This window comes from Chrysochloris asiatica, unplaced genomic scaffold, assembly GCF_000296735.1.
Source record: "Chrysochloris asiatica unplaced genomic scaffold, ChrAsi1.0 scaffold00279, whole genome shotgun sequence".
NCBI classification, from domain to species: domain Eukaryota; kingdom Metazoa; phylum Chordata; class Mammalia; order Afrosoricida; family Chrysochloridae; genus Chrysochloris; species Chrysochloris asiatica.
Genome location: NW_006408797.1, coordinates 2,873,299 through 2,897,300, shown reverse-complemented (window position 1 = coordinate 2,897,300; position 24,002 = coordinate 2,873,299). Strand labels below are relative to the sequence as shown.

Below are 24,002 nucleotides of genomic sequence, written 5' to 3'. Positions count from 1 at the left end.
TAAAGACCAAATTCAGGCCAGGTCACTTCCAAATGATAGAACTCTCTCTAGAGGTTATCCATTTCTCTCTGCAGCCATCTCTAGATATGTCCGCTTGAAAGGCCTCGTCTGCTTGAGTACCAATGCCATCAGTCTGCCTCTTGATCTCTCAGACTGCTAAGCAAGAAAGACCATTCTAAGCAAGAACAAACAAGCTTAGGATCCGATCAAGAAGTCTTGGCCTGTGCATTCTAAGAAATTTTACTCATTCAAGCCTTCAACATATCTATTGTTGAATATCTCCAAAGTTAATTGCTGATTATTTCAAGAACACAAAAAAAGGATAAGACACAGTCACTGGGCACATTGCAAGCAAGAGGATCTGGAGTCAGATAATTAGGTTTGGGACCATACATTGTCAACATTTGTGAACTCTGGCAAGTTTTTTAACCTCTTTGAAAATCAATCTTTCTCAACTGTAAAATGGAGTCTGTAATAAATACATCAGGGTTGTTGCAATGACTGGAGTAGTATCTAGCATGTTTCTAGTCACAGAGTTGCCTCCACTTAAACATTTAAATTTCCACCGAATTAAAAATCCATAGTTGCGCTTTCTTTCTGCTTGTGGACAGCGCAGAAGAAGCATTGTCTCCCCCCTATTGCTGTCATGTCTAAGTCAGAGTCTCCTAAAGAGCCAGAACAGCTGCGGAACCTCTTCATCGGAGGTTTGAGCTTTGAAACAACAGATGAGAGCCTGAGGAGCCATTTTGAGCAATGGGGGACGCTCAACGGACTATGTGGTGATGAGAGATCCAAACACCAAGCGCTCCAGAGGCTTTGGGTTTGTCCCTCACTCTACTGTGGAGGAGGTGGATGCAGCCATGAATGCAAGGCCACACAAGGTAGATGGAAGAGTGGTGGAACCAAAGAGGGCCGTTTCAAGAGAAGACTCTCAAAGACCAGGTGCCCACTTAACTGAAAAAGATTTTTGTTGGTGGCATTAAGGAAGACACCGAAGAGCATCACCTAAGAGATTATTTTGAGCAGTGTGGAAAGATTGAAGTGGTTGAAATCATGACAGACCAAGGCAGTGGCAATAAGAGGGGCTTTGCATTTGTAACCTTTGATGACCATGACTCTGTAGCTAAGATTGTTATCCAGAAGTACCATACTGTGAATGGCCACAACTGTGAAGTAAGGAAAGCCCTGTCAAAGCAAGAGATGGCCAGTGCCTCCTCCAGTCAAAGAGGTCGAAGTGGTTCTGGAAACTTTGGTGGTGGCCTTGGAGGTGGTTTTGGTGGGAATGACAACTTTGGTTGTGGAGGAAACTTCAGTGGACGAGGTGGCTTTGGTGGCAGCCGTGGTGGTGGTGGATATGGACGCAGTGGGGATAGTTATAATGGATTTGGTAATGACGGAAGCAATTTTGGAGGTGGTGGAAGCTATAATGATTTTGGCAATTACAATAATCAGTCTTCAAATTTTGGACCCATGAAGGGAGGAAATTTTGGAGGCAGAAGCTCTGGCCCTTATGGTGGTAGAGGTCAATATTTCGCCAAACCACGAAACCAAAGGGACTATGGTGGTTCAAGCAGCAGCAGTAGCTATGGGAGTGGCAGAAGGTTTTAATGATTGCCAGGAAACAAAGCTTAGCAGGAGAGGAGAGCCAGAGAAGTGACAGGGAAGCTACAGGTTACAACAGATTTGTGAACTCAACCAAGCACAGTGGTGGTAGGGCCTAGCTGCTACAAAGAAGACATGTTTTAGACAATACTCATGTGTATGGGAAAAAAACAAACAAACAACAACAAAAAAAAACCTCGAGGACTGTATTTGTGACTAATTGTATAACAGGTTATTTTAGTTTCTGTTCTGTAGAAAGTATAAAGCATTCCAACAAAGGGTTTTAATGTAGATTTTTTTTTCCACACCCATGCTGTTGATTGCTAAATGTAATAGTCTGATCATGATGCTGAATAAATGTCTTTTAAAAAAATCCATAGTTGCAGAATGTGGAACAGAGGAGGAAGGAAGGGAAGTTAAGACCCTGACTCAGATTAAAGAAATAATAGAAGAGTGAAGGACCCCAGATGAGACCCTTGGGAGGCAGACCTCAACACTCTATAATTATTTGGGTGGCTCACAGAATATAGATAAAGCATCTAGTGACAGCCTTAAGATGATTTTTAAATTTATTGTTTTAATTACCATATTACACGTTGTTGATAGTATTGCAACATTGCTCACAAAGCCTAGGTCATGGGTATAATAGTTTGAATGTTTTATATGAGGGTCACTGTTTCTTGGCCTTAGTTGACACCTCTCAGTTTGGCATTTTAAGGCAAAGATGGAGATAAAGCATGGCACTGGGTATTTTGTATTTTCCTGGTGGGCTAGGGTGATTGGGATAACTCTAATTCCTGGATATTCTGAAGTTAGCTATAGCTCACTTTTGGAGTGGTGCTTTTTCTGGTCTCTAGGGCTCTTAGTCAAGCCCCAGCCCAAGCCCACAGCCTCTTGAATGCTCAGTGCAGCCCTGATCCCTGATTTAATGGCTGTGTCAATCCAGCCATGGGGCAGGGTTGTGTGCTCACCAGCAAAATATACCGGCCCTTCTGGTCGGCAGAGTTCTTTAGCATAGTCCACGTACTGGTAGGGTGTGAAGGAGACAAAGGCTCCCATGGAATAGGGGTCCTGGTTCCACTGCTTGACTTTGGAGTAGGGACATAGAGCCCTGATCTCCTCCTTGGAGCGGTCATGGACTGCGGCTAGGTCATTGAGGACAACTTCCACTACCCGGGCATGATTCAAGGCAGTAAAGAACGAGGAGTCATCATGCAGGGTATAGGATGCTAGGATGACTCCTGTGCCATTGGAGAAGACGTGGTTGGGATAATATATGAAGCGGGAAGGCCGGTCAGTGATGGACTTACATCCAAAGATGCCATCCTCCTCCCAGAAACGCTGTGTGCAGGCCAAGATCACTTTGGTGGCACTGTTGTAGTGGACAGAACGCAGTGCATCTTCCTTTTCACGGGAGAGGGGTGGTTGAAAATGGAGGAGCCGGGCAGCCTTGGCTGTGGTGGCCACAATCACGTAATCTGCAGTCAGACGCTCTCTGGGTCTCAGAGGGTCAGATGTCTGGTAGGTGACATGGACGAGGCCACCAGAAGTCTCCACTTCCTCTGCTGGTGAGTGGAGCTGCACCGTTCCAGGCAAGAGGGCATCGTGCAGGGCCCTGGGGAGTTGGTCAAAGCCCCCAACAATTTCATCAAACCTGAAAATGAGCAGGCAGAGGAGGTTGAGGGAAACTGTCTATGGATAAGACCAGGCCATTTGAACTGGATGAAAGTCTAGTTCTCTATTGGAATTGCTCTGGCTCTGTGTTTTAGATAGGCAAAGCAGTTGGCAGTAGGCTTTACCAGGCAAAGTGACCATTAGGTACAGTGAACTATAAAAAGGTAATCCTCTGGGCTGACAAATCAGAAAAAAGCATCTCTTCCAGGAGTCCCTAGACAGTGCAAATAGACACACTCAGCTGCTAATAGACAGGTTGTAGGTTTGAGTTCACCTGGAGGTGCCTTGGAATAGAGGCCTGGCAATCTACTTCCAAAAAACCAGTAATTGACAATAATAGGGGGTACAGTTCTACTCTAATACGTATTCTTTCTGTGAGTTGGAATCAACTCCAGAGCAACTGATATGCTCTTTTTTTTTTTTTTTTTCTGTATGGGTGCACATTGTAATACACTTGACAACTACTTAAAAATTTGATTTGAACCCACCCAGAAGTTCCTTGAAAGAGGCTTACTGATCTGCCTTTCAAAGGTAATAGCCTTGAAAACCCTATGCAACCCAGTTCTGTGCACATGAGTCAAAATTGACTCAGTTGCAACTAACAACAATGCATGCCCTTGCTAGAGAATGCAAGGTTGGAGAGTAGGCTGTCCTCCATGCAGTGCCTATGGATGTCAACTCCTGGGGCAGGCAAATACCATAGGCTGTGATAGAACCTTTAACCCTTTTACATAGTGTTCTGGGGCAGAGCCTGATAGCATAGGTACAACCTTTTTTTTAAAATTTTTAATTAAGACTGCCCACTTGTCCATTTTGGGATTGTTCCTTTCTTTCATTCTCTTTTCAATGTTGTTCTTGGTTTGTATTTACACTGGTTTACCTGGTGTGGCGCTGTGGGCTAATTGTTCTGCATTGCAACGTTGGTTTGAACTGTAAGGTTGTTGGTTCAATCTCACCAGCTGCTCCTTAGAAACCCTATGCAGGATCTCTATGGGTTAGAACAAACTCACTGGCACTTAAAAACAATACCAACAACCCTGAATAAGGTGTATGAGTGGTGCAAACAGTTAAGGAGTATATCTGAAAGGTTGATGCCTTCTGTCCACTCAGAGGTACCTCAGAAGAAAGACTTGGCAATCTACTTCTGAACAAAATCATCACTGAAAACCCTGTGGAGCATACTTCTATTCTGACACATGTAGGGTCACCATAAATTAGAGTCAACTCTACAGCAACTTGTTTTACCATGAATAAAAATGCTGGATGGAAGCTGGGGTGGATATTATAGGAGAACAAAAGGATCAAACAAATAACTATATGAATCAATTTCTCAGTCTGTCAGAGTTAGCAACCTCAGTTTGCCTTCTAAATGTAGCCTCTTCGAGTTGTTTTTATGAATGCCAAGTATGGGGATTATTCCAATGTGTTGGTTCTTCGTAGCTCCAGAACATGTGGCCCACGGTCAGTGGTTTGGTAGCTGGGGATCCAGTGTGAGTGCCTATGGTACATCTTTCTGCGCTGAAGACAGCAAGGTCCCTTCAAAAGTACCTAGAGCAGAGTTGCAGCCATAGTTTATGTAACAGGACAACAGGTGGGATCCATAGCTAAGAATATCTGCAGTTTCATGACAGGATAGCCAAGGGTGCTCAAAGTGGGATTTCCAGACCACCAGCAGCTGCAGCCCTCAGGAAATATTAGGAATGTGAATTCTGAGGTTCCAGCCTGAGAATTAAAACCATAAACCCTGGGGTGATTCTGATACACACTGGTGTTTGAATATCTCTTCTTCTAGTGCCCCCACTTCTTTTGGAAACATCATCTGATTTTATCTAGTCCTATCACTGCTCTGGTTAGTAACTGACCAAACCATGCCCATTCTTACTCCCACCACCCATTCCCACATTCCCACCGGGGCTCCTGGTTGAAGGAGATGACAGTTTGCAGAGTCTCTGTAAAGGCCTCATAGTAGCCAGCGTCTGCATTCAGCAGGTCCCCAATCATCTGCACAGCCCCACGGCTCAGGTTGCCCACTTTTATCAGGTACTCCTGTGATGTGTACAAGGAGAGAAGGCAAGTCAGAATGCTTGGATGGGGAGGGGGCGACGTGTGACCCTTTGCTCCCAGCTCAGAGGCAGTGAGGGGTTGAAACGGACAGGACAGAATGGCAGAGCACAGATGTACACTCAGGGGGCTGCTGAGGGTCTGCTTGGCACACAGAGCTCTGAAGATGGCGCTCAGAATGTGCTCCTCAGTCCTGATAACAAGGACAACAGCTAACACTTAGTGCCATTCCCCACCTACAGATTCTATTCAGAACCCTTTACACAGGGTCACCTGTATAATTCTTACATGCAGTCCTAAAAAGTAGTTTTTTTACACTCATTTTGCAGTTAGGGAAACTGAAGTGCAATCTTCATGTGCTCGTACAAACATGTTGTGTCTATCTATGACCTGTCCTGTGAGAGCTGTACCCTCATGCCAAGCCAGGAGGAATCTGGGTACTGAATATTCCCTACCATCCACCCTCAGTACTGCTGTCTTTATCAGTTTACACCAATTGACTGAGATTCTGCTTCCCATATATCCACCCAGACTTCCCTGCCTCTGCCCTACTCTCAAACAAGGCTAGTGTGGACATGACAAAGCTAGTTGGTTAGGTTTTCCATTCTTGCTTGTACAGGATTGAGGGGTAGAAGGAAAGCTCTGGATAAACTGAGTGGAGTTTATCCCTTTTCACCAAGGTAGACAGCTTTGGGGGCTGGGCAATCAGGATACATCCATAGGAAGGGTGCTCTGGCTCTAGCTTGGGCTAAACCCTTTGATTCAACATGCTTCTTTAAACAAGAAGATAAAACCATAGGGCCCCACCATTCAGGAAGAGCAACAACAATAAAGAGGGATTTGGAGAGACACTGAATTAGAAGACCTGCAGTCTGGACAACCAGAGAACAGAGAAAGTCAGTTGGATGCATACTTCAGTGAGAGGAGAGGGTGTGCAAATTGAGGAAATGGGTAGAAGTATTTTCTATAGTTCCCTGTGCTCACCAGTACATTTATCTTTTCTCCTATCTTTTCCTCCTTCCTTTTCTTCTGGTACACGGAATATTCATACAACAATCAGACCATATATAGAAACAGAATTTGGGTCCATAATCTGTAGCAACTAGTCCTGGAAACCAAACCACAACCTCTTTAGCAATCCATCAAAAATGGCCAAGAGTTTGTCAATAACTGCCAGCTTCCTATTCCCTCTCCCCACATTTCCAATTTAAGACCAAGCAGAGGAATCCAAATGCTCTTTACCTTTACTTTTTCCTACTGCTGTATTAAGCTTTCCCACTCTCCTTCCTGCCTTTGTGATCCTGCAAAATGTAAGTAATAGTGGCTGACTCCCTTGCTGCACAAGCTCCAGTTTGTTCTCATTTGGGTGGTCCTTGCTGATTTTCTTTCTTCTTTCTTTCCATCGTCTCTCCCTACCTCTTCCTTCCTTACCTCAATCCCTTCCTTCTTTCTTCCTTCCTTCCTCACCTCCATTCCGTGGTCCATTCTTCCTTTCTTTCCCTCATTTTTCTTCCTCCCTCCCTCTTTCCTTCTACAGTATTTATTGAGCATCTTCTGTGTGTCAGGTACTGTGCTAGACATAGGACATTTGGACAGATAAAACAGTTCCTGTCCTCATAGAATTAACATTTTAGCAGGGGAGATAGAAAAGAAACAAACAAGTAAAATATTAAGTGTGATTCATGTTGTATAGGAATATAAAACATGGAAAGAAAGCTAAGAAGGGACTTCCATAATGGAAAGATGGAAGTCTCAATTCAAAGGGGCATCTGAGTAAAGACCTGAAGAACAGAGGGGAAGAGCCTTCCAACCAGAGGGAACAGTCTTAAGGCTAGATTAGACATGATGGGGTTAAGAAACAGCAAAGAAGCCAGTGTGTCTGGTATAGGTGAACAGAAGCATGGGGTCATGGTTCTTACTCTCAAGGTACCCTGAGCTGGGAGGGTTTAGAACAGAGATGGGTGGCTTCCTTTCTCTGACTGTGGGCTGGGGAATAGTTTCCATGCTAGGAACAATAAGTATAAGGCTGAACATCCCTCTTTCCTGCTACAAGTCTGGGACTATGGCTGTTGGTACCACTGTAACTTCTAGGGACCCGTGAAAGACTGGGACATGGGCAGCAGAAAGCTGAGGTCCCAGGGAACAGACCTTGGTGGAGAAGGAGTCATATTTCTCCAGCACCTTGCTGCAGCTACTTGTCTTCAGTTCCTCCACCACCTGAGCACAGGAAAACAGAGAAGGTGATACACTCAGAGACACTTCCACCAGAACTCAAACTCTTCAAAATGTATAATCCGTACTCATTGACCTATTTAGCCCCTCAAGGCGCTATGCTCTCATTTATTTGCTTCAAATTGTGTATGTGCTTGAGGCTTGCTTTGCAAACTCTCTGTATTCTAGTACTGAAAGTGTTTTGATGGCAGAAACTTCTCCTCCACTAGTGAATGAAATACTGTGAGGCATGCTAGGCTGCAGCTCCAACCCCAGACTGGAAGTTCTAGGAGCAGGGAAGTCTGCCTTCTTGTTCTTGGAATGAGTAAATTGCTAGAGACCTAACATGTCCATTGATGTCCCTGAGTGTAACAAATGGTTAAGCTAGACTACTAGCTGAAAGGTTGATGGTTTGCACTTACCCAAAAGTGTCTTGCAAGTAAGACCTGGTGGTCTGCTTCCAAAAGGCCACAGCCTTGTGAACCCAACTGAGTGCAGTTGTACTCTGCACACATGGAATTGTCATGAATTGGAATTGACTTGACAGCAATTAACAACAGGCTATGGTGAATGCATTGTTTGGGGACAGAAGCTTGGTCTCACTGAATTGTGATGAAGTCTGAGGCCGAAGGGTCTAGCTCTTGGCTGGATAGCACTTCCCGGTGAGCACAGGACACTTGGGCAGGAGTTTCTGTTCCAAAGAACCTGGCTGTCATTATGGTCCCCATGGGTAAGGAGTCAGAAAGAATGAAGGTAATTTCAAAGTTTAGTAAATATCTGCCAGACAGAGAATATGGGCAGCATGTTCCAGTAGGGCCTGGCCTCCTTTCTCCTCTCCACCATGTTAACAATAACGATGACTGTTAATTTCCAGCCTTCACCACCACTGGCGCAGTTCTTAGCACTTTCCACACATTCTCTCAGTTAATCATCACAACAAACTGTGAGCGTGTCCACAATGACTGTTATTTTATGGAAACTGGGGCACAGAGAGAGTGGCTTGCCCATGGTCACACAGAAAGAAGTGCAAAGGACAGCATTTGAATCTAGAGTCTGTCTTCTACATCACTGTACCTTAAACTTGGGTTTACCCTGATGGTTTTAATGGTAACGCTTGTTTTCTGTGAAAATCCAATCACCAGTGCCAGTGGTATCCACTGTAACAAATGGAGATATTTGGGAGGTCTGAGAGTGTGTGAACATGATTGTATTTCTGAGATAGAGGGGTGCTGTATGAGAGACAGTATAGTGGAGAAAGAACTCACTAGTATGGTTGAGCCCTCATACTGGTTTGCCAATAGTCTGGACAAGGAATCCATCCACCTCTTTTAAAGAAACAAGAGGGTGTTGTTGAGGATGCTGAGGTGACATCAAGGGCTTGTCTGTAATAACCATGCAATGGGATGGTAGAAGCCACACATTGGGACCACCCTTTGCTTCACTTTCACTCACCTTCCTCAGAGACTGATCAAACAGCTGTTCTGCCGACTTCCCTTCTTCATTTGCTCTGACTGTGTAGCTTAACAGGCTGGGATCAGTGTTTGTCTCTTCTGTCCGACTTCGCACCCTGTTGACTAGCACCCAGGTCCTGAGGTCGGAGTGGCAGAACTTATTGAGTTCTAGTCCAAATTTCCTGACGAATTCACGGGAGAGCCTGCAGGAGGAGACAGAGACTGCTGGGGCAGGACAGGAAATTTTCAACCTTCTCGCCCTGGGCTTACTTCCCAAGTCTGGAGAGCAGGCAGTCACAAAGAGGGCCACCACTGTCCCATGAGGAGTCATTGGGGATATCAGACCTACCTTTCTGCATCCATGCACAGACAGGAACCTGAGGTCTCTAGGTTATTGTGCTAATGGTGGTGGGGCCAGGAGGGACCCTGGACTTGAGATACCTTGGTTGTTCTCTGATTACCCATACTAGATTTACACCCCTGTGTGAGTCCCATTTAATCACCCATACGACATTATGCCTGCAATCTCTGGCTTTCAGGCTATCCCTACTCTAGGGTGTGAAGGTGGTGTGAAGAGTACCTAGGGAGAATTATCCTGGGTGTATCCTCTCTGAGGCCACATCAACAGTTCTGTGCCTCCAGATGGGGTCTCTCTGATACCCCTGCTGTGGGTTCCCCTTTCAGGAAATCTCTCCATCAGAAGAGGCTCCATGCCAGCTGTGGGAACCCTAAGTCTACCACAATCACGCCTGAGATTCCAGACAGCACACCTTTCTCACATAAAAGTATTTCATTATTCCTGTCATTAGCAACCATTTCAATGATTCCTCAGAAAGCAGACCACTTTGTGTGTGTGTACAAACTAGTTTAATTATATTTGCAGACAAATCTTAACTCGGGGATTGCTGGCCCCAAAGGAATGTACATTTAAAGTTCTTATTTTGATTGTTGTTGTTGTTAAGTGCTTTTGAGTCGGTTCCGACCCATAGCGACCCTGTACAGGGTTTCCGAGGGTGTAAATCCTTATTTTGATATAAAGTGCCAATTTACCTTCTAGAAAGATTCATTGTCCAGGTGTTCCTTCTACTAATTTTTATTGAATACCTATTTTGTGCTGGAGTCATTGGTGGATCCGTGGAAGAATGTTCCTGTTCTATGAGGAGACCCAGGTTTGATTCACAGCCAATATATGTCCTGCACAGCCACCACTCCTCTGTCAGCAGAGGCTAAATAGACCACTTTTGACCTTTCAATGTGCTTTCTCACTCCAATTTATCTTTTGTGATCCTCAAAGTAGCCTTCTAGACAGGTGGGATAGATACAATTGTGCCCATTATGCTTATTAAAATGCGAGGCTAGAAATATTTAGGAATAGGTGTGGAGCCACAGAATGAGTTAGGGCTGATCCAGAACAAGATGTAGGGTCTTTACCCCTGGGTTAACACCCTAGTGACTATGAAAGGATTTTGCCCCTCCTGGGCTGACTGTCCTCCACCTCCCACTTCCTCACCCATCCTCATGTCCCCCAACCCTTACCTGTGAGTGGCAGGGATTCTCATGGCGCCGAGTTCCACATACCAATCTGCTCCAGGCACTCTGTGTGTCTCTATTCTGCCACCTATACGCCCTGAGGCCTCCAGGACAGTTACCTAAAATATGGCCAGTTTCTGGATTCAACAAAGCTGACAATGCCCCCTCTATATTCTCTTCTTCCCTCCCTGGAGATCTAGTTCCCATTGCCCTTCCCATAGTCTCCCTTTGACTTTGAGGTTTAGAACCTAGTTGTCAAATCACCAAATCTCCTAGCCCTTCTATCCCTGTTCAAATTCCCATTACTAATCCCTGCCCCAGCTCTCTGAGATCCTTGCTTGGGGTCACAGTGTACCTGGTGGCCTGCATCTTGAAGCATCTTGGCAGCAGTGAGCCCAGCCATGCCTGCCCCAATCACCACTACTCGCTTCCTTTCCACAGTCTGTCCCAGTCCATCTCTCGCCAGTTGCAACAGTTCTTCATACTGGGGGTCCTCAAAACACTTGGCGAGCTGGCTGTAGAAGGCCTGGGTGCCTGGGCTTAGTACGGACAGAAGTGCGAGGACCAACCATCCTGGGCACATGGCTACGGAGATGGCAGTTGGCAAATGACTGTGGAATCAAGGAAGCCCAGGCTGGTCTTAACACATGTTCAGTTGTGTCACCGGGCAATGATGCAATATCCTGCACTCTCAATCACCTTCCTTCCATGCCCTTCTGAAGTTAAGGTTCTTTCCTTTCTTGGTTATTAGCCCCGTTCCCTGGGGTAACTGCATATCTGTCCAATTCTTACTCATGGTTAAGTCCATTTCTTGGGGGTTGAGGGAGTAGGAGGGCAGAAGGAGCACTGGAACACTTAACTTTTAGAGAGGTGGGGTGTTGTGGGTAGATGAAGACCAGGAAATATTGAGGAGGTAAGAGGAGAGGGCAGAGTTTGACAGGACTTTTATGATTTGCTATGATGGAAATGACAAATTGAAAAGGATGACATCACATTCATTATCAAAAAGAATATTTTAAGGTTAGGCTGAAGCTGAAGATAATTAAATCAAGAATCAAAATAAAATCTTGAACATATCACACCTGAATTTAGAGACCATCTCAAGAATAGACTTGACATAGTATATACTAATGACAGAAGACGAAATGAGTTGTGGGATGACATCATCAAAGACATCATATATGAAGAAAGCAAAAGTTCATTGAAAAGATAGAAAAGAAATAAAAGACCAAAATGGATGTCAGACAAGACTCTAAAATCTGGTCATTAACAAAGAGTAGCTAAAATCAAAGGAAGGAACAATGAAATAAAAGAGCTGAACAGAAGATTTCAAAGGGCAGTTTGAGAAGACAATGTAAAATATTATAATAAAATGTGCAAAGACCTGGAGTTAGAAAGATTGTGTTCAATATTTCTCAAGCTGAAAGAACTGAAAAAATAATGAAGTTGCAGTGTTCAAGGATTATACAGGCACAATATTGAATGATGCAGGAAACATCAAAAGAAGATGGAAGGAATACACCAATTACTGTACCAAAAAGCATTGGTAGACATTCAATGGTTTCAGGAGGTTGAATATGAACAAGAACTAGCGGTATTGAAGGAAAAAGTCTAAGCTGTACTGAAGGCAATGGCCAAAAATGAGGTTATGTCACCATAATATACATCAACAGAATACCAACTGAAATGTTTTAACAATTGGATGCAATGCTTGGTGAGTTCACTCATGTATGCCTAGAAATTTGAAAGACAGTTACCTGGCCAACCTACTGGAAGAGTTCAAAATTTGTGCCCATTACAAAAATTAATGATCTAATAGAATGAGGAAACTATCAAGCAATATATAATTAATATCACATGAAAAGTTTTGCTGAAGATAATTCAAGAACGATTGCAGTAGTATATCGAAAAGGAACTGCCAGAAATTTAAGCTAGAGTCAGAAGAGGATATGGAATGAGGAATAAAATTGCTGATGTCAGATGGATTATGATTGAAAGCAGAGAGTATTATAAAGATATTTATTTGTGTTTTGTTTGTTATGTAAAGGTATTTGACTATGTGGATCATAACAAATTATGGATAATATTGAGAAAAAGGGAATTCCATATTACTTAATTGTGCTCATGCAGAACTTGTATATAGATCAAGAGGCAGTCCTTCCAACAGAACAAGGGGCATGGTTTAAAATAAGGAAATGTGTGCATCAAGATTATATCCTTTCACCATACTTATTCAATTTGTATACTGAACAAATATCCAAAGAACTAGACTATGTGAAGAAGACCGTCAGCACTGGCAAACCTTGCTTGATGAAAGTTAAGAGGACTTGAAGCACTTACTATTGAACACCAAAGAGTATAGCCTTTAGTATGCATTACTCCAACACAATGAAATTCTTAAAACTTGCACCAATAAGTAAGGTGGAGGATTTAAATTTTTAAAACATTTTATTGTGAATTGAGTGAAGGTTTACAGACAAGATCATCAGCTTTACATTCAACAAGTCATACACTTTGCTTCTTCTCAAAGATTACAATCCACTCCATGCAACAACAGTTATTCCACTTCCTGCATGTGATTCCTATTTGCATTCCATGCACTTTCCTACCTCTTGTCACCTTTGTCCTTAGGAAAATGTTACCCTTTTGATTGACCATTTTCTGGTGAGTACACTCCACTAGTGTCCCCCACTATAAGCCTATGTACTGCTTGGCTGAAAATTGGGCCATGAGGGTAAGTTCCTTTCCATATCTGAAGGGTAGTCGAGGGCCATAGTCTCAAGTTCCCCAAGTCTCTTTCTAAGCAGTAAGCCAGGTATTTTTTTTAAGTTACATAATGTTGAGTTTTCTTCCACATTTTCTCCCGCTCTATCCAGGATCCTCTAGAGTGCTGGATAGGATCCAGGATCCTTTAGGATCCCTTTTAGAGCAGTTGGTAGAGGTAGCCGGGCACCATTTAATTCTGGTCACAGGGTTGTGGAGACTGATGTTCACATGTTCCATTAGTCCATTGGACTAATTGATTCCAAGCACTTTCAATTCTTATCACTCTTCTTTCTTCCATGCATGTAGAGACCAATAGCTTCACAGTAGACAGCAGCTCATGAGCTTTTAAGATCCCAGACACTACGCATCTTAGCAGGATGTAGAACATTGTCTTTGTAGACTATGTTATGCCAATTGGCTATGTTTCCCCTGGGACTATGGTATTGAGCCCACATGTCCATAAACTCATTACCTTAAGATGTTTGATTATATCTTGGAAGTTTTCATCATTTTGACCTCTGTATGCTCCATCACATTCATTCATAGTTATGTTTTCAGAAAAAGTACATACTCTTATGATGAATACCCTCTTTCAAACTCTTATATATTTGTGGGATATATAAACATATATAGATCCCACTCTTTTTCCGTTAACAATTCATCATTGCTCTCTATCTATGTTATCTAGGCACAGAACACTGTTGTTTCAAGATTGTGTATACATCACTATTTAACTTGGTCCCCTTTAGCCCATGCATACTTCCCTGTGTCATCAACTATCTTCATAATTCTTCTGCTACCCTTCCTCTACTTGTATATTGCCCCTCCATCACCCAATCTAACACGTGTCTACCCTTAAGGCAGTGAATTACTCTGTCCTCCCTACCACCCCTGGTAACCATTAAAGAATGTTTCTTCTAGTATGAAAACCTTTTTGTAAGCTTTTACAATAATGGTTTCATACAATATGTGTCCTTTTGTGACTGACTAATTTCACTCAGCAAAATGTCCTCAAGGTTCATCCATGTTATGAGGTGTTTCACAGATCCATCATTATTCTTCAACATTGCATAGTATTCCATTGTATGTTGTAACAAAGATTGCTTATCCATGCTTCCATTGATGGGCACTTAAGCTGTCTATACATTTTTGCTATTGTGAATAGTGCTGCGATGAACATTGGTGTGCACATATCTAATTGTGTCCTGGCTCATGTTTCTTGTGGATATATACCAAGTAGAGGGATTGCTGGGCCATAAAGTATTTCTGTTTCAAACTTTCTGAGGAAAAGCCAGACCATTTTCCAGAGTGGTTGAACTATTTTACAGTCCCACCAACAATGTAGGAGTGTCTCAGTTTCTTCACATCCTCTGTGGCATTTGTTGTTTTCTATTTTTTTTAAACTTCACTGTTAATGCTGATGTGAGATGATATCTCGTTTTTGTTTTGATTTGCATCTCTCTAATGGCTAAGGATTTAAACATTTCTTTGCTAGCTGTCTGAATATCTTCATTGGTGAAGTGTCTGTTCATGTCCTCTGCCCATGCTTTTTTAAATTGGGTTGTTTGTATTTTTCTTGTAGAGGTGTTGTAGTTTTCTATGAATTTTAGATATTAGTCCCTTGTCTGATATGTCATTGTAAGCTTTTTTTCCCAGTCTGTGGTCTACCTTTTATCAAAAAATTTTTGAGGTGCATACGTTTCTAATATTTAGCAGGTCCCAGTCATTTAGTTTGTCTTCTACTGTTTGTGGGTTTTTGTAATGTCTGAAAGGTTTGTATGCTATGTGATTATTAAAGTGCCCAATTTTGTCTCTACTTTTCCTTTGAGATCTTTATAGTTCTAGATATTACATTTAGGTTTTTAATACATATTGAGTTTGTTTTTGTATGAGATGTGAGATATGAGTCTTGTTTCATTCTTCTGCAAATTGACTTCCTGTTTTGCAAGCACCATTTGTTGACGAGACTACCTCTTTCTCATTTAATGTGTTTTTGGCCTTTGCCAAATATCCCCTGATTGTACGTGGATAGATTTACTTCTGGGTTCTAAATTCTGTTCCATTGATCTATGCATCTTTTGTTGTACCAGTACATAGCTGTTTTGACCACTGTGATTGTGTAGTAAAATTTGAAATCAGGAAGTAAGAGGCCTCCCACTTTGTTCTTCTTAAGCAGTGCTTTGCTTATCCTAGGTCTCTTTCCTTTCTATATAACATTTGTGATCATTTTTTTCATCTCTTTAAAGAATGATGTTGGGATCTAGATTGGGATTGTATTATATCTATAGATTGCTTTTGGTAGTATTGACATTTTTTCATTGTTAAATCTTCCTATCCATGAGATTGGTATATTCTTCCATTTTTTTGTAAATCTCTTTTGATTACTTGTAGTTTTTTTGTTGTTGTTGTAGTTTTCTTTGTCTAGGTCTTTTGCTTCTCTGGTTAAATTTATCCCTAAATATTTTATCTTTTGGGTGACTATTTCAGAGCTGTGTATTTCTTTCTTTAATTCTATTAGAGTTGGATTTATGTATTTTGATAGTTTCTGGTTCCATATTTTCAGTTTTGTACATTTGCTTTACTCTGGATACCTCTATATCTGGATTTAATTCTGGGTTTCAGTGCCTCCTATGTCAATATTTGGTTGTTGTCTGCTGTTATTGGTTCTCAGCCCAAATGACTCCCTTTAGTATTTTTTGTAAACTTGGCTTGATTTTTACAAACTCGTTTAATTTCTGTTTACTTTGAAAGTTTCTAATTTCATCTTCATATTTGATGGATAGCTTTGCTGTGTATATGATTTTGGTTAGCATTTTTTTTTTTCCTCAGAGTTTTGTGTATGTCTCACAATTACCTTCTAGCCTCCATAGTTTCTGATGAGATATAAGAGCTTAATCTTAATGTCTTTTCTTTGTAGGTAAAATTGCATTTTTTCCTGAGCTGCTTTTAGGACTCTCTCCTTGTTTTGATTTTGGAGACTTTGAGTATGATATATCTTGATGATTTTCTTTTGGGGTCCATCCTGTTTGGAGTTTGTTCAGCTTCTTGAATATTTATCATCTCATCTTTCATGATGTTAGGGAGATTTTCTTCCAGTGGATCTTTGACAATCTTTTCTATGCTTTTCTTTGTCTCTTCCTGTTCTAGAATTCTGATTACCAGTAGGTTATTCCTCTGCCATGTTGTTGCATATGAATCTTAGTCTTTCTTTGTATGTGATTATGAACTCATGATTTTAAATGCATATGAGAGGGAAGAGCTGCCTCCTCATAGTAGAGTTGATCATGATGACGCGAATGGAGTAAAGCCCATGTGAGAAAAACCTGTGAGACCTTCATTTGTTGATGGGACACAAATCAAAATGAAGAGAAACAGCTGTAAACATCCATTGAAAATTGGAACATGGAATGTATGAAATATGAATCTGGGAAAATTGGAAGTTGTCAAAAATGAAATGGAATGCATAAACATTGATATCTTAGACATTAGTGAGCTGAAATGGACTGGTATTGGCCATTTTGAATCTGATAACCACATGGTTTACTATGCTGGGAATGACAAATTGAAGAGGAATGGTGTTGCATTCATTGTCAAAAAGAACATATCCAGATCAGTCATGAGGTACAATGCTGTCTGTGATATGATAATATCCATGCGCCTACAGGGAAACCCAGTTAATTCCACTACTATTCAAATTTATGCACCAACCACTAAAGCCAGTGAGGATGAAATAGAAGAATTCTACCAACTTCTTCAATCTGAAATTGATCAAACATGTAATCAAGATGTATTGATCATTACTGGTGATTGGAATGCAAAGGTTGGGAGCAAAGAGGAAGGATCAGTAATTGGAAAATATGGCCTTGGTGATAGAAATGATGCTGGAGAACACATGATAGAATTTTGCAAAATCAATGATTTGTTTATTTCAAATACCTTCTTTAGACAGCATAAGATGTGATTACACACATGGACCTCACCAGATGGAATACACAGAATTCAAATTGACTACAGCTATGGAAAGAGATGATGGAAAAGCTCCATATCATCAGTGAAAACAAGGCCAGGGGCAGACTGTGGAACAGACCATCAATTACTCATATGCAAATTCAAACTGAAGCTGAAGAAAATGAAAACAAGTCCATGAGAGCCAAAATATGACCTTGAATATATCCCACCTGAATTTAGAGATCATCTGAAGAACCGATTAGATGCATTAAACACTAAAGATGTTTGCTTGTGATTTATTGACTCTGCAAATGCTTTTGATTGTGTGCATCATGACAAGTTATGGGCCACATTGAAAAAATGAGTATTCCGAAACACTTAATTGTGCTAATGAGGAATCTACACATAGACAAATGGGCAGTTGTTTCAACAGAGCAAAGGAACACTGAAGAGTTTAAAATTAATAAAAGTGTGTGCCAGGGTTTTCTTTCACTATACTTGTTCAATCTGTATGCTAAACAAATAACTTGAGAAGCTAGATTATATGAAGAAAAATGTGGCATTAGGGTTGGAGGAAGACTCATTAACAATCTGAGATATGCATATGATACAACCTTACTTGCTGAAAATGAAGAGGACTTAAAATACTTAATAATGAAGATAAAAAATCATAGCCATTGGTATAGGTTGCACCTCAATGTAAAGAAAACAAAAATTCTCACCACTGGACCAATAAATAACATCAAGATAAATTGAGAGAAGATTGAAGTTGTCAAAGACTTTATTTTGCTCAGAACTACCATCGACACTCATGGAAGCATCATTTAAGAAATCAAATTATGTATTGCATTAGGCAAATCTGCTGCATAAGACCTCTTTAAAGTGTTAATGAGCAGAGATGTCAGTAAGGACTAAGGTGTGCCTGACCCAAGCCATGGTATTTTCAATAACGTCATATGCATGTGAAAGGTGGACAATGAATAAGGAAGACCTTAGAAGATTTGATTCATTTGAGTTCTAGTGTAGGGGAAGAATTTTGAAAGTACCACGAACTGCCAAAGTATAAACAACTCTGTGTTGGAGTAAATACAGCCAGAATGCTCCTTAGTATCTGGGATGGCCAGACTTCATCTCTCATACTTCAGAAATATTAGGAGGGACCCATCCTTGGAGAAGGACATCATGCTTGGTAATGTGAAATGTCAGTGTAGAAAGAAGAGGAAGACCTTTAACAAGATAGATTGACACTGTGGCAGCAGCAATGGGCTCAAGAGTCGCAATGATTTTAAGGCTTGCACAGAACAGGGAGTATTTCTTTCTATTGTGTGTAAGGTCACTATGAGTTGGTATTCATGCAATGACACCTAACAAAAAAAAAAAGACAAAAGTATTTTTAGTGTACTGAGGTAGGAAAGATAACATTATCTATCTATATGCAGATTAAATAGTAATGAATTCATACTGATAGTTTCAAGTGAAATTCAAGACAAGTTTTTAAGCTAAATTTTTTTAAACCTTCATCTTCTTTCTTCTACACTGAGAATCCTGGTACTCAAAGGCAAAGGAAGTAACAGAATTACACATTTCATTACTATTTATTGGTTTTCCCTGCATTATACATGTAATTTCAGCAAAAACGATATTAATATTATAATGTAATTATTGAAAGACTATTTATTTTTGCATTTGTTCTTTCCATTTCTTCCTATTTTTAAGATGTTTATACTATATGTATGTGGTCAGGTCAAAGAGCCACTACAAATTATATACTTTTTCTTTAAACCTTCACTTACACTTAGTATTAATTATACAAATAACTGTTTAATGATCACCACCATTCTTTTTTTTTTTTTAAAGTTTTTATTGCAAGGTTTACATGGGAGAACGTCAGTTTTATACATTCATCCTATTGTATTTCGTTTCATTGCAATGATTACAGTCTCTTCCATGCATCATCAAATAACCAAATGGTACACCCCACACGCCCGCCACCCTGCGGTCAGCACACAGCCCCTCTCCCTCCCTGAGTTCAGTGTCCCCAGCTCCTCCATCAGCCCATGTCATCCTCTCTGTCTCCATGCCTGCTCATATATTTCCCTTGAGTCTTAGTCTTGGAAGGGAGTTTGCTCTGAGGGGTCCCAACTACATGCCTTGATAGATCCCGGGTGAACAGCTGGGTTATTTGTCTTTTTCTTGTAGATGTGTTGTGGTTTCCTATATATTTTAGAAATGAGTCCTTTGTCTGATGTGTCATTGCAAAAGATTTGTTCCCAATCTGTGGGTTCCCTTTTTACTCTTTTGTGAAGTCTTTTGATGCACATAAGTTTTTAATTTTTGTATGTCCCAATCATCTATTTTGCCTACTTTTGTTTCTATAATTTAAAAAATGTTTGGTAGTCTGTGTATTCCCTGTATTAGAGCCCTCACATTTGTCCCTATTTTTTCATTGATAACCTTCATAATTTTGGGATTCGCATTTAGGTCTTTAATCCATGCTGAGTTGGTTTTTGTATAGGGCGTTAGGTATATGTCTTGTTTCAATCTTTTGCATATCACTTTCCAGTTCTGCCAGCACCATCTGTTAAAGAGATTATCTCCTCACCATGCAATATACCTAGGCATTTTGTTAAAAATCAGTTGGCTGTATATGGATGGGTCAATTTCTGGATTCTTGATTCTGTTCCCTTGATTTATGTGTCTTTCATTGTACCAGTACCTGGCTATTTTGACCACTGCATCCGTGTAGTAGATTTTGAAATAGGGGAGTGAGAAGCTTCCAAACTTGTTCTTCTTCTTAAGCAGTACTTTGCTTATCCTTGGTCTCTTTCCTTTCCATATAAAGTTTATAATTGTCTTTTCCATATCTTTGAAGAATGTCACTGGAGTCTGGATTGGGATTGCATTGTATGTGCAATTTGCTTTGGGCTTTATTGACATTTTCATGATGTTGAGGTTTCCTATCCAGGAACATGGTATGTTCTTCCACTTTTGTAAGTTTCTTTTGGTTTCTTGTAGTAGTCTTTCGTAATTTTCTTTGCATAGGTCCTTTGTTTCTCTGGTTACATTTATTCCCAGATATTTTATCCTTTGGGTGGCTATTGTAAATGGTATTGCTTTCCTAATGTTCTTTTCAGCACTGTCATTGTTACTATAGAGGAATCCAACTGATTTTTGTATGCTGATCTTATACCCTGCCACTTTGCTGAATCTTCCAATTATGTTTAGTAGCTCTTTTACCGAGTCTTTGGTGTTTTCTCTCTATATTTCATCTGCAAACAGAGATGTATTCTTAAATAAGAAAAAAAAGTAGTTGTACCAAAACTGGAAAGTAGTTTTATAAGTTGTACAAAGTTGATAGAAGGAATGGATGTATTCATTTTATTTTTAAAGTTTATGATATGAGAAATACATGACAAATACAGAAGTTCTAAAGGTTAAATATTTTTGTTTAATATGATCAAGTTGTTGTTTACTGGAGCTGAAGGCAACCTAATTCATGGAAACCTACTATTATTCCATTGTACTGATAATGTCATGTTAACCTGTGATTCTCTACTTTTGCTTCGGCAAGTAGTATTACAGATAGTTTCACATTTGAATTTCAGAGGTTGGGCTGACAATGACACCAAAAGGCAGGAGCCTAAATCATCTGCCAAAGTCTTAAGTGTTGTGTGGTTGGATAAGACAAAAGTGTTCCCTGAGTAAGTAGAAGTATTTAAGAGCATTTAAATATATGTAAAAGTATTTGAAGGTGTTTAAAAGTTATATTTGAAAGTATTTAAAAGGTATATAAAAGCATATAAATGTATTTAATAGTGTGTGAAAGAAAGTATGTAGGACTAGATGCCCTAGGCAGAAGAGTCCTTTAATGAAACTAAAGTAGCAATACAAACAGACACGTGCTCTTGGAACCATAGCTGTAGGGCAATAGTGTGAATTGGATGTTGCCAGCTACCCAGAAGGGTATGGCTGGAGTCTGTGGCAATGGTAACAGGACCGATGTGTTCCCTTTAGATTCTAATCCCAACTATGGAAAGGTGCAGAGACCTGATACAGCCCTCTAGAAAAGGAACTGTGTGCTGGGGAACGCTCAAGTTGGCCAGGCTGTGGGCCATACAGCGAACACCAGTAGAATAAGTGACTGAATGACTACACGGGAAAATGGGGCATAAAGGACAATGTACACTATGGGGTCATTGATAAGGAGTTGGACCTCCCCTTCTCCATAAAGCAAATTGTATAAACTTGCCAACAGGGTCCTAGCTGCTCATTAGCGTGGCATAAGCCCATTCATCGCCATATGGGTAAAATACCCCAAGCAGACATGCCAGACAGACACTGGCAAGTGGATTACATAGGACTGGTCCCTAAGTCTGACAACTAAGTTTGTTTGCCTTGACCTGTGCAGACATGGTTACAGGAGTCCTACAAGTGTATCCATGCAAACAAGACACTTAGTGTTCTAACCATCCAAGGCCTTTCCCAACTCTATGTAGCCTATGGCACCCCCACTGACATCAGTAGTGATTGGGGAGACCCATTTCACTGGATATGTTGTCCAAAAGTGGGTTGATGGCCTAGGCATTGCCTGGCACTTTCACCTCCCATAAAACCTTACCGTCACTGGGCAAGTGGAATGGATGAATGGAATCCTGAAGCAAACTCTGTGGCACGAGACTCACTCATTATAATAGTGGACCTGGAGGCTGCCAAAAGCCCTGCAGTGCATCAACAAATATCAGAGACAGACTTGACCCAGTGGTTACCAACTGCTCACACAGGGACCACAGAAGGCCACAAGGCCCCCAAAACCCACCACAAGTGACGATGACTGCCCCTTTTCAGTGTCTGGGGATTCTCATAATCTTGTCTTGCTGTTGCCCCAGGACCTAGCCTCAGGGAAGTCCATTGTTTCATTTTCCTGGGCATGACAAACAAATCCCCATTGGCTTGTTTTTGGGAGATGTAGTATTTCAAGTATCCCCATGGTTCCATCCAACACCCCCTAGGAGTCTACAGATTTTTTTTTTATCAGGAAAGGAACCCATTCCCAAGAGATCCATATTTTAAGCCTATGAAGCATTGCAATCACTTCATTGGATTATATAGGCCTCCCATCCTGAGAGGGTACCCAGGGACAAAAGATATGATATCATAAGCTGGGAGAGTGACCCCCAACAGAGAACTGTGTTACATACCTCTTTCTCTACTGCATGTGTTTTACTTGATGGACCTGATTTACCTTGTCTAATGCCTCTCACTTCACTGTCTTTCTGTTCTTAGAGTATGCAGCAATGTTTTTGCCAACTGAGTCACCATGGTTGCAGATCAATAGGACTGCTAGGTGTGTGGAGAGTTTCATTCCCATCTCTTCAGCAGCTGGACTCCCATGAATGGTTGCCCCTGAGAACTCTAGTGGTGGTAATGCCTGATGAGGTGGAAGACTGGTCTCTGACACTGCTTTAAAGGGCTGTACTGAAACTTTTCCAAGTTGTGCTAGGTTGGACTATGTAAGAATTGCCCTGAACATTTCAAATCCCATAAACATATCAAGAAATGGCTAGTTCAATTCATCAGGGGACAGAAGACTGATGAATTTGGATGGCTATCTGCCATATCAGTACAATTAGCACACAAAGTCTGAAGTGTGTAGAAAGAATTCCAAGTATGTACCAGCAAAGCATGGGATAGCTATCAAAAGAAGTCAGCTACTCTGTTGTAGAGATCAAAACTACTATGTGGCTGGTCATAACACCACAACACCAAGAGGGTATCCCTCCCCTTAGAGGTGGTTTTGGGCTTGCAGGAATGATAGGTGACTGAGCTCCCATCTAATTGGTCTAACAGAAACTGGAGCCAGCCGTTCGTCTCTAGTACTGTTTACATACAACTACCTAGTAAACTGAAGGATCTCTGGTAGCGTAGTGGTTACGAATCGGGCTGCGAATCTTAAGGTCAGCGGTTCTAAACTATCAGCCCGGGAGAAATATGAAGCTTTCTGCTCTCGTAAAAATTTACACCCTCGGAAACCCTGTACAGGGTCGCTATGGGTAGGAACCGACTCGACAGCATTTAACAACAACAACAACCTAGTAAACTGAAGGAGGTCTGGTAGCATATTGGTTACGAATTGGGGTGTTAACTTCCAGGGCGGCAGTTCGAAACCACCAGCTGTTCCGTGGGAGAAAGATGAGGCTTTCTGCTCTTGTAAAGATTTGTAGCCTCGGAAACCCTGTGTAGGGTCACTATGAGTAGGAATCAACTCCACGGTACTTAACAACAACAAACCTAGTAAACCGAAGTCCTGGTGTGACGCTGTGGGTTAATGTGCCAGACTGCATAGCCATTTGAACTGCAAGGTCTGCGGTTCAAGCTCACCAGTTGCTCCTTGGAAACCCTATGTAGAGTCGCTAGGGGTCAGAATTGATGGCAATCAACAACAACACCTAGTAAACCTATTAACTGGGACCTGGTGTATGGTAGATATCACCGAACTAAGTGCACCACATGGCGGTTTTACTCCTTAACCTTTCTTTCCCCCAGGGATGCCTCAATTAAAGTCACATGGCAGGTAGAAAAATTGGTAAAACACACTGCCACTGCTCCAAACCAAACCCATAGGGCTCTCACTTTGTTATCAGCTGAAACTGAACAAATGGGAGAAGTGTTTTTACAAAACCGAGTTCATATACTTAGGGAGGCACCTGTGCCCTAATCCCTACTGAATATTCTGTCGACATCCCCTACAATTCTCATACC

At 41.3% G+C, this 24,002-nt stretch overlaps 1 protein-coding gene and 1 pseudogene across 1 annotated transcript; one reads left to right on the top strand and one right to left on the bottom strand.

The window, feature by feature from the left end:
• The first annotated feature begins 646 nt into the window (after positions 1-646).
• LOC102827602 lies at positions 647-1,608 on the top strand (annotated as a pseudogene).
• Positions 1,609-2,418: 810 nt separating this feature from the next.
• Positions 2,419-11,112, bottom strand: LOC102840412 (L-amino-acid oxidase-like). The gene is made up of 7 exons (XM_006874482.1): positions 10,885-11,112; positions 10,536-10,648; positions 9,001-9,202; positions 8,640-8,705; positions 7,486-7,554; positions 5,186-5,322; positions 2,419-3,256 (listed from the first exon to the last, which is right to left on the bottom strand). Exons 1-7 carry the CDS (start codon positions 11,110-11,112, stop codon positions 2,419-2,421), a joined length of 1,653 nt encoding a protein of 550 aa, XP_006874544.1.
• Positions 11,113-24,002: the final 12,890 nt, after the last annotated feature.

Bases quoted from the DNA above. Each gene is read 5' to 3' on its own strand.
- LOC102840412 (XM_006874482.1), bottom strand. From the start codon at position 11,112: ATGTGCCCAGGATGGTTGGTCCTCGCACTTCTGTCCGTACTAAGCCCA. The intron at 10,649-10,884 runs GTACACTGTGAC...GCCATATTTTAG, and splicing joins TTCAAGATGCAGGCCACCAG to GTAACTGTCCTGGAGGCCTC. The intron at 8,706-9,000 runs GTGAGTGAAAGT...CATTTGTTACAG, and splicing joins TTGATCAGTCTCTGAGGAAG to TGGATACCACTGGCACTGGT.